The sequence below is a fragment of the Carassius gibelio genome, chromosome A25 (genome assembly GCF_023724105.1).
Source record: "Carassius gibelio isolate Cgi1373 ecotype wild population from Czech Republic chromosome A25, carGib1.2-hapl.c, whole genome shotgun sequence".
NCBI lineage: Eukaryota > Metazoa > Chordata > Actinopteri > Cypriniformes > Cyprinidae > Carassius > Carassius gibelio.
Genome location: NC_068395.1, coordinates 9,173,796 through 9,185,098, shown reverse-complemented (window position 1 = coordinate 9,185,098; position 11,303 = coordinate 9,173,796). Strand labels below are relative to the sequence as shown.

Here is an 11,303-nt window from a genome sequence, read left to right as displayed (position 1 = left end):
ATCAACCTGAGAGAAATCTGAAAAGTTTCTTTCATCCTGAGGGTGAGAATCTTATGTATGGAAAAAAACAAATATTGCTTTTACAGAGGCATAGAAACTCTGAAAGCAAAGTAGTGGGATGATGATTTATGTATATTCTTTTAATGGCAGATTCATCTTTAGAGACTCGCTAAGGAGCATTTTGCTAGCAATGTCACCTAACAGAAGCTCAACAACTCAAAATAGTGAAACAGTGCCATCTTGAGGCTGAATATTATTCATATCTCTCTTTTTCTTTTTCTTTTATCTCACTCTAATTCTGTTGTTTTCTTATTTTTTTCAGAAGGGAAAGCTTTTTTAAAAAGACACTGAAGTGTCACAGAATGGTCCTAAGCGATACGTGTCTCAGTAAAAGTGTTCTGTATGTATGCAGTAAAGTTTAGTAAAAAACAAACCGAAATTTAATGTATTATTTATTCTGAGCTTGGCCTTTAGTTTGCACGGCTGCGCGTTCATGAGAAATCAAGATGAATTCCAAATAAATAAGTAAATAAATAAATGTGTATACATATCTGGCCATTTGTAAGGCACTATTATTCGTAAATTTTCTTTTGTAACGATATACAATAAAACTGATTTTAACTGAATGTTTAATTCGCCTGACTGTTTATTGCGCGTTCTCCAGTCCGATGGGTGGCGCTGTGCGCACTTCAACTTGGTCAAGAGAAGTTGTTTTGAAAACGTCAGTGTTCAAACCATAGACAGTAAAAGAAACACACAGTCCGGAAAGGGGACATCGGCTTTAATCAAGCCCCTCTGAATAGAAGGCCAGTCGGGGTTGATTCATCATCGGTAAGCTTTTCCGTCAATGTGTGGGGTTTTTTTCGTCGTTTTTTCTTCGTAAACGCATAAAGCACTCCGGTCTGTGTATGCTAACGTTAGTTTTGCGCTAGTAATGAACAGCTCCTTCATTTTAAGAACGTGTCAGGATGGGACAGTCCGGATTAAACATGTATAAATAAAACAAGTGCTATTTTATTAGTGAGGCCGCACATCTCCGTGTGTTACATGTTAAGTACGTCTTGGTGGGTAGTTAAATAAATACACTTATTGTAACTAAAACAGTTTAAATTGCATTTTGAACAAATCGATCATTGCAGGATGTTAAGATGTAAAAATGAATGATTTAATGTTTAACTTATATTAAACTGAGTTTTAGCCTTTTGCAAATATGCATGTCATCTTTTATTTTATATTTTATATTGTATTTTATATTTTATATATTAATACAACTTGCAGACAGTATCAACTTAACATCCACTAAAAAAACTGGATTAAAAAGTGTATATTATTTTTAAATATATTAATTAATGAAATGTGTTAATTATATAATGTATTAATTATGAATGTATTTATATTATTGTTTTTAATGTAATATTACATTATTATTATGAATTTCCCTCTTTTGCTTTAATAGTAGCATGAACTCCTCTAGATGAAATCAACTGACTTAATGTAAATTGAACTTACACTTCAGATGATAATTGTTTTGTCTATTTCAGATCAGCTTATTGCTGTGCCCTTAGGCCAGCGTTTCAAATGAACATGTCTCTTGCTCAAAGAGTCCTCCTGACATGGATCTTCACACTTATATTCCTTATAATGCTGGTCCTGAAGTTGGACGGGAAGATCATCTGGAACTGGTTCCTCATTTTCCTTCCTGTCTGGACCTTTGATCTTATTCTCCTCCTCATGCTCATTGTCAAAATGGCAGGCCGCTGCAAGCCGGGGTTCGACCCACGCAACAGGGCGGAGAACTTGAAGAAGCGCGTGTGGTACCTCGTGGCCATGCTGCTTAAACTGACATTTTGTCTGACGCTCTGTGCCAAATTAGAGGGCCTAATTGAAATCTTGGTGAGCTCGGTTTGCGTCCCTCTGTGGGCACTGCTCATCGGAGCTATGGTGGAGATGGGCTACAACGTTTTCCACTTCAGAAGAGACTGAACATATGAACAGCGTTCTTTGAAAGCCAGCAGAAGTCTTTACTGTATTCTTCAGGAATAAAATCATCTTGAAAGTAGATGCAATTCATAAACAAGGGAATATACAACAGACAATGAGAATGTACAGCTCTTTATCAGGAATTGCTTGTTTCTTTCAGGCTCAAGAGTGACTATGCTGAATAGCCTACGGTTCATGTTCAAGATGCAGGGAGGGTTATCAATTTTGGCTCAGTGGTGAATTTCCACTCAGGTGACAAAAATTATTGATTGTGAATGTTGCTCAGAATATTTATTGCATTTAAGTGAAACACTGAGATTATTAGTGGCATCCCATAAAGAACATTTTAAAAATAACCGTTAATGTGCTGCATACACACTGTTTGTTCAACCGGTACTGTAACACAACATGGATTGCTAATGGAAACGACATATGTTCTACAATAATGGTGTATATTTATAAATCTGTGTTTCTTTATCAAACACTTATGTTTTGCATTGCAGAACTTGCGTAATACATGTTTATGAAATGTAATTAATAATTTCCTCTTGTATCGAGTGTGTAAATAATATTAAAAAGTAAAAACAACATCCTTGTAATTTAAAAATGCATATTTATTTTCTTTGACAATTGTGTTCAGTAAGTGTGCAGTATTTTTTTTTCAAGTTCTGACACCACACTTAGATTTTCTATTAATAAAGCAGTAAACATGAGTAGCAATGTACTAAAGGCACTTGCCTTTTTTTCTACCATTTAACTTAAAAAAATAAATAAAAAGGCTTAATTTTGGTTGGTACGTTTTAGAAATGGTGGGTAACTATTAGATAGTGTAGTTCTTCGGTCTAATTATCATTTTAACAGTCTTAAAAGATTGTCTGGCATTGGTTGGGTAATATTCCATTGTAATGTTGTGCCATGTACCCCAAAATATCCCATTACGTACCCCTTTATACTATTGATAATATCTCCCATTTAGGTTAGCAGACATGCGTGCATCAAACCACCAGCCTGAGCTGTTATAGGCCCCGCAGTTTCCAGAGGGATACTGGTCATTGTCTCTGTCCGGAGTAGTAAAAAGCTTCTGGTCGTGATTGTATGTCTTACTAAACTGCATGGCATACCAGCTGTACCAGAGTAACTACCAAGGCGGTATTGTTGGCTTTCATTGGCCACATGGAAGTGGTCACAATGGGCGTATTCTCTGATACCCTCAAAGTCTTCAATTTCTGTTCGCAATGACATGTTCTTCACCTTTGTCAGCAAGTGAATCTTGTCGTTGCCAAGCCAAAACTCCCCTATTAGTTTACCAAATCCATTCTTGTACTCATCCAAGGTGCGATTGAAACTCGTGCAGCCATCGATGCTGTGTCAAAGTCCAGCCCCCACCAGAAGACCCTGACATGTCACAGAAAACAGGAAACATGCTGCTGTTTGTCTGCGGCATTACTCTATATACACCAGTCCTTCGGGATTTCATAATGTAATCAGCGCATTCTTGTGCAGGTCCTTTTTCTGTGGTCGATAAAAATGGTCTCATTCTCTGTTGATGAAAAATTATTTTACAATCTGTAAAGAAACAAAATCTGCATGCTTCTATTTAAACATCTTAAAGGTGAATTTCTTTGCCATTGTGATCTTTCAGCTAGAGAAGCTTTAAGACACTTTTCTTGCGAAACTGTTTTGATACCATATTGTGGAAAGCACAATACAAATAAATTAAATTGGGTTGAAATAAAAAAAAAAAAAAATTCTGAAAATCTGGATCATATGAATTTGTAAACGAATGCAGAGCAAGATAAAGTGCTGAAATAGCATCTCTGTTAGACCCGAAACAATGAAGCTTTACTCAACAGACTACACTTGAGGTTTCGTTTAAAAGATATGTGAAGGCTGTTTTATACATATACATTTTGACCACCTGGATTTATTTTTCCGTGGATGAAGAGTTTACGCTGAGCCACACTGGGCCAAATTTCAGACTCCAATTACTGGACAAGTAAATTTAGCACTAGGCATGGAATGGTACTGAACTTCTGCATGCATTAATTTTTATATAGCAAAGAAGTCCTTGCCTTTGAACCTTTCCTCAAGCTCAACAAAGACACCACATCCTGATATATCAGACAAAGAATGCTTTCATATTATATTATTTCCTGGGAATGATTATCTAAATAGATTGTACCTGTAGTTATTTTTGAACATCTTGGGTATAATCTGTACAAAGAGCCAAACTGACTTGTCCCACAATATTGTAAGATTTGAGTCAAATAAACATGCAGTGCTGCCATACTTTTAAGGTGTAAATTAAAAGTAAATACTCCTTTAACTTGTTTCTTAAAAATTAATATTGACATGGGTTGTGAAAGAAAATTCCTCACCTCTTCCAGAGTCCACTGGGGGCCTGGTCTGAGTTGTAGACTGCTGGGTTGACATATTGTTACAATCACTGTCGCAGGTGCTGTGGATGTTGTCCTCTACTTGCTCTTTTTCTGTTACCTCATCACTTAATGCATGTGATTTCAACCCCTCGGCGGCATCCTCGGGCTGAGTGAGAAAAGATCTGAGCCTTTAATTTCTTTAACATTTGTAAGTGTTTCCAAAACAACTGGAATTGTGTACCTCTCTCCATTGTAACCTTGGGTAATTTCTGCACTGTTTGGGTTAGATAATATCTCCCCAGAGTTTTCTTCCACTCTGTCTTTATTAAACTGAATAAATTCCGGTTTTCTCTTGTTGTCCAGTATTTTCAAAGCTAATGGATGTTTCCCAACTGACGTTTTTAACCATTTCAACATGTATGTTTGTCACTTTGAGAATATTTTTTGTGCTGTCTTTATGGTCTGTGTCCATAAAAGAAACTGTCGAGGTGGTGACTAGTGTTGTTCCTGGTTCCTTAGATAACTCTTTCTTTAAGGTTGGTGCAGTCCTTTCTTCCCACCAGTCGGTGAATTTGAGGCTCCACTTTGCAGAGTGTTGGGATCCTCTGCACTCCCAATATTTGTGATCAACTCAGGCTCACTGTTGTCTCTTACTTGATTCTTTCTTTGTTGAACCTTTTCCAAATCTTGTACATCACCTCAATTTTGAGACTGATGTGATTTTGTTTAGGATTTTGACTCTGTACTGTTGTTTTTTTAACCATTTATTGTCCAATACATTTGACCTCATCACCTGCGGAATGTGTTTGATTTCTTCTGTTTGTACTTGTTCTGTTGCACCAGTGGGACTGGAGAACCGAGTCACCGTACTTGCCTTTGTCTTGAAGCCTCTGGTTCTGTTTGGCTGACTTTAAAAGTTTGGCTTCCTTGTAGCTTGGTCTGCCAGTATTGCTGTTTCTGACTGGGATGGACAGCTTAGAATGTAGCCCAACACTTCTGTTTGCTGACATGTTGTCCACCACATTAGATTGTCTTAGGTTGTTGACTCTAGATGAAATCACAGTTGTTGGATGTCTAATGGGGTGTCTGTTGGGGTTTGGCATCACATACCTTACGTTGTCTTGAGTTACTTCAGGTATCTTTCTGATGTTTTTCTTGCTGTCCTGAGATAGTCCTGAGACAGCTGCAGCTTTGAGTGGAGTTATTGAAATTCTTTTTCGTCCCCTGGCCTACTACAATTGATTGAACCCTACTGGATGTACTCTCTGTTCTAGCAGTCGATTTACTCTTTACAGTTGGGACAAAGGTGGGCTTCACCAGATCTTTCTTTATAATAATGGCTTTACTGTGGCTTGGTAAGTCCTCCTTCATAGTCCCTGCACTCAGTGAGTTAAACCCGATATGCTCATTTGCCCCTTCACTGAACATCCTTGGCTGCATCTGATCTTTAAGACCAGGAGACAGTGTCCATTCATTAAAAGTGCTGTCGGCCCTGTCCAAAATTGTGGAATCAATTTTTCTGTTATTAGTTTTCATGATTGGATTTAGATATTTTTCATTTTCCGCCTGTCTTCCTAGGAAAGTCAAGTCTTCTCTATCCACATTGGATCTAATCTCTGCCTCACTGCTAATAACTACCAGACTTTCAATCAGTCCCACATACTGCTTTTCCTCTTTAAACATGTTTGGCTCTATCCCTTGGTTCATAACACTAGAGATTGGCTTATTTGTGGCTATGTGACTCACATCACCTTGGTTTTCTTTCCTCAGATTTGCTGGAAGTCTTGTCATCCTAGTATTGTTTACTTTACTCAAATTGTCCTGCGTAACTTTAGTTACTTGGCTTGCATCTTTCAAGCCATGTCCATCATCTGATCTGGGACCAGAATCCCTACTGATGTCTGGTTTGTTTTGGTCATCTGTTGACAGGGTTGGTCCACTGATGGGCCCAGGTTTGCTATAAGAGGACTTGTTTCCTTGACCCGCATAATGCCACTCCTTGATGTAGAAAATCCAGCCTCTTCTGGTCCAGTCTTGACCATCATGTCCCTGGCTTGTGGATTGGTATTTCCCACCAAAACTCTCCTATCATTGAAAGCACTGTCAGGCTTCAAATCAGTTTGTCTGTTATTAGTTTATTTTATTGGATTTAGATATTTTTCATTTTCCATCTGTCTTTCTGGGAAGGTCAAGTCCTCTATATTCAAATTGGATCTAGTCTCTTCCTCACTACTAATAACAGCTAGACTTTCACTCCGTCCCATGTGCTGTTTTTCTTCTTTAACCATGTTCGGCTCTTCAGCTATGTTCATAACACTTGCTGGGGAAAATCCAGCCCTGTCCCCAGTTTGTGGATTGTGGATCCTTACCAAAGCAAGGTTCTCCAGTCTGTCTTTATTGTTAACCTTGACAGCTCTACTGTTTATGTTTATGTAGGAATAGGATCCCTTTGTTCCCAGCTGATGTGCTTAAATCCATTATCCTAGCATTAGCATCCCTTGAAATGCTGCTTAATCCATTCACATCAGGCACATCCTGCACACTTCTTCTCGCTGCAAGGGTGCCACTGATGTTTTTTCATGTCCATCTCTGAGAATATTTAGCTGTCACTTGTTTCCCATGGGTTGAGGATTGTATGGTGTCCTTTTTTCTAGGGAGAGATGTTTGCTTAGACTTCAGTTTCCTCTCTGTCTCCTCAGGTGTAGGCGGGAGCACAAGTTTGACCTTAGATATGTCCCCGGTTGTCTCGTCAAGTGAGGGATTAAATATTTTTACTTCACTGCTCATCTCGGACCTCTGATCTGTGGAACTATGGTTTATATTAATCCTTGGGTCAATGTTCCATTCCTGACTTTCCAAAATGGAATGATTGAGCCTCTTCACACCATCCTTGACAGTTCCCTCACTTTCTGATGTGTCTCCTTGTGGGAAGGTTGAAGTTAAGATCCAGATTACTTTTTCTCCTCTATGACTCTGCATCTCCTTGATGCTGATGTTATGCCTTGGATTTTAATGTCTCGTTTCCTTATCCTCGATGTGTTCTTTCTGTCCACCAATCTCCATACTATGTCTGTCCTTACATTCTTTACAGTCCCTCCTTAGCTGGTTCACCATGTCCTTTAGATTCTCCAGCTCCTTGGCCATTTTCTCCAGCTCCCTAAAAAGCCTGGGAAGCTGGATGGAGTGAGGAGGGAGGGTGAGTTGATAAGGGCACACATTTTCCTCATCCCTGCAGTGCACCAGGGGCTTCAGCGTTACCCATGAAGCAGCGTCCTCAGAGGTCTCTGAGAAGATGTGACACACAGAAAATGCTAACAGGCTTGCCCATATGTAAAACACAGCAAGCCACATTGTGTCCTGTATGGCGAGCATGTTTGTTCAATATGTCTAAGAGTGTGTGAAAGAGAAGGATCAGGAGAGACTAGAGGAAAACCTCTCTTTATAGAAGAATGAGAGCTCAGAGAGGGGTGATACTCTGTGATGACTCTCAACAGAATGTAACAGCCTTCTAGCATAACAGTCCGCACAGAACATAGTCAACATATCAATAATAATAATCTCATGACTGTGCTTCCTTTGCTCATTATTAATGTAATGATTATTGCCAACACTTTGCATATACATAATATTTTGAGTTTTTTTTTTTTGTTTGTTTTTAAGCTTAGATATTATGATGTGAACTTGTTAATACGGTATGTCTATGAAGAAATGAATTTTATTACAAAATAGTTTTTAAAAATTATTTTGTTGTTTTTGTATTCCCAGTTACAATATCAAAAAATTCTTAAAGTAGGATTAGCATTAACACTACATAATAAATACTTGCTTACAGAGAAAATACCTTCATTTTGTCTTACTGTACTGGCAGTGTAAGTACAGGTATAAACAAGTCTAAAAACAAGGAATAAAATCTGCTAGTGCCAAGACATGCACTTGAATTAAAGAAACAGCATTAATATCTTGTGCAATGTTGCTTCTAAATTCTGTTTATCTTGTTTTAAGAAAAAATACTTTTTTACAAATAAAAAAGATACAAAAAAATACAATGACTAATAATGACTTTTTTTGTAATTACCAGGATTCTATCAAAACAGCCAACAAAGTATTTGTTTAAAACATATTTTGTTTTCCAGTGGTGTCTGATTATGATAACCCTTGGTTTTATTTACTGTTTAAAACATTTGATTGAATATTTTCTTCCAATACTTTCATGAGAGTTGTTATACAATGTCAAAATTATGCAATGTATATCATGCATATAGAGTTTTTTTTTTAGGTTGTTTTGTTACTACAGTTAATGTTAGGTTAAGAGTTTAGGTTTGGGATTTACTTTTATGTTTTCAGGAATTTTCTTTTTCTTTTGCATTCTCATAAAATTATTACGATTTTTCCACAAGGCCAAGTTGTAATACCTGCTATTCTTTTATGCATGTATGTGTCTTTTTTTTATATATATCTTAAGCTTTTTTAAGGGCATCAGAACTGAAAAGCACAATATGATGTGCAGTCATTTGTGTTGGCTGACCCTGATGTTTAATCAAAACCATCACACTTATGATCAACCACAATGCATTCTCTGCCTATGTCATTTCCTCTCTCACATGTGCAGATATGCATATGTGCGAGAATCATGATGGCAGCAGCTTCCCAATATCATGCCAATAAAGCAGCATGCCCCACACACATAGACATATGCACACAAGCCACAAAGATTCAGAGATGTATTATAAAGCTAAAATGCAACTAAAGGCCTATTCAGATGGGAGTGTTTTTCCAACGTATGTTTGTATTTCTGCAACATACTTGGAACAAAACAGTCCTGTATTTTTCTATAAAAAAAAATAAAAAAATCTATACATTTTTGAAACAAATTACTGTTTTTCAGCTAACACAGACAGACATCCTCTGAAATGTCTAATACTGTCTGCACAGGAGTGCCTGGGTTTGTGGTATATATATAGTGATATATAATACTTGTCAGACATTGTTCCTTATTTAAAATCTTATTTAAATGTAATTGTGACACATATTCTGAGTTATTGCTCTTTCCTCATTCAAGATGATTACTGCTGTACAGGTAGCTGCCCAGAAGCATTAACAAGATGGCCAGGTTAGCTGACTGACTTGCTTTTAGAGGATTTGGGTAATGGACAATGGACACAATACACTTTGGTAATAACTTCCATCCAGATCAGTATATGTAATGACAGATGTCCTTTGTTAACGATTGCAATCAATTACATCAAACTGAAAATGTCATTACGAGAAATGTTATAACAACTATATAAACAATGCAACCATAGTAGTCCAAGCATTAACAGTGGAAAACTTTATGTCCAAGTGTCTTTAATATCATAAAAACATCAACCTGTGTCCAAACATAATTGACTGTATTTAACTTACGGACTTTTTTTTATAGTGCTCAGCAATGGATATATTATTAGCCAACTCCCAGTTTTATTACCACTAATCAGAAAAGCCTTACCAATTATGGACAAGACTATTATTGTGTGGTGCCCTATGATGTCACAGTCTGAAATCCTCTGGGACGGTTCAGCCAATCAGTGTAGTTGTCTGTGTAAACACTGAGATTTTTCCATAAACCATCTCACAGAAACATTTGACACCGGTTGGGATTGAGTACCACATTAGCGAACACTACTCCGACACATTTGCATGATGTGGTAGTGGTCATTATGCAATTGTGATAAAAGAACAGACAAGTGCACTCAGGCTCTTTCCTAACAGTTATATAACACTACTGAGGCAAATTCTGTGGGAAACCCAATGCAAGTGAGCTGGCTGTTTTTATCCAGATTTTCGAGCTGGAGAGGATACATCTGGAGTTGATGGTTACAGTGCATCAACAACAGATAAAGTCAAGACTGCTTGTTTGCATTACAAAAGCCTTGTCCTCATTAAACCTAATGCTTGCACAGGTTCCTCTCATTGTTGCATGCAAGGAGACGGGTGACAATTTGACTTCAGGCCTTTAGTTTTAGTGATAAGTTTCTTGGATTTAATTTAAATAGTTAGATTGTAAATTTAAAACAGGGGTTCAACTCAATATATGCACGAAAGTCTGAAATGACGCTAATTGTAATGTAATAACTATGTCAAATAAAATTTGGGATCAGTAATGTGTCAGATGTGCAGTATGAGAGACCACAGCATAGTGGAAAAGGTACATTTTAGTGTGAACTATCCCTTCACAGCTCAGAAACTTATCTGTAGCACTTATGAAAGGGTGGGTGAAATTAATTTAGTGTAGCCAATTTTTTTTAAGCTACAGATTAATCAAATATGATGTATAATCCAAGTTAAATCAGCAGTGATTTAAAACATGTACAATGCATGCTCTTCCAAACAATGACTTTTTCCACCTTATAGTATAGTTTGTGTCACGTGTAGAGAATAGTCAATCTTTATTTTAGATTCTAGAGAATCTTTAAATTTGTTTTCTATTCAATTTCTCTTTTTCGGCTGAAAGAAAAAAATGTCCACTGCTTAAAAAAAAAGAAAGATTAAATAATAAAAAAAAAATGTAAAAATAAAGCATTTTAAAGGAGGGGTGAAATGCTCATTTACACTCAATCTCCTGTTAATCTTGAATACCTATAGAGTAGTACTGCATCCTTCATATCTCCAAAAAGTCTTTAGTTTTATTATATTTATAAGAGAAAGATAGTCTCGAGAGGCTGGAGGCGTGACGTTTGGGCGGAGCTAAAGAATCACGAGCGCGAGTAGGCTTTTGCGTTGAGAGCGTTTGGAAGCTGTGACATTACCTTGAGGAAAAAACCATCATCCAAAACAAACCATGGCTAACTGTCAGATTCAGCCGTTTATTTATGATCCAGAATCAGATCCAGAGGCTGAAATTAAACAAGAGCAGCAGCCGCAGCAACGACTACAGCAGAACGTCTCTATGTGTTATTTATTGAAACT

General features: G+C 37.2%; 1 protein-coding gene and 1 pseudogene across 1 annotated transcript; one reads left to right on the top strand and one right to left on the bottom strand.

Moving 5' to 3' along the window:
* The first annotated feature begins 683 nt into the window (after positions 1–683).
* Positions 684–2,579, top strand: LOC127946707 (transmembrane protein 60-like). Its single transcript, XM_052543426.1, has 2 exons — positions 684–831; positions 1,542–2,579. Exon 2 carries the CDS (start codon positions 1,579–1,581, stop codon positions 1,981–1,983), a length of 405 nt encoding a protein of 134 aa, XP_052399386.1. The 5' UTR covers positions 684–831; positions 1,542–1,578; the 3' UTR covers positions 1,984–2,579.
* A 199-nt stretch (positions 2,580–2,778) lies between these two features.
* Positions 2,779–3,631, bottom strand: LOC127946706 (fibroleukin-like; annotated as a pseudogene).
* Between the last annotated feature and the right edge of the window lie 7,672 nt (positions 3,632–11,303).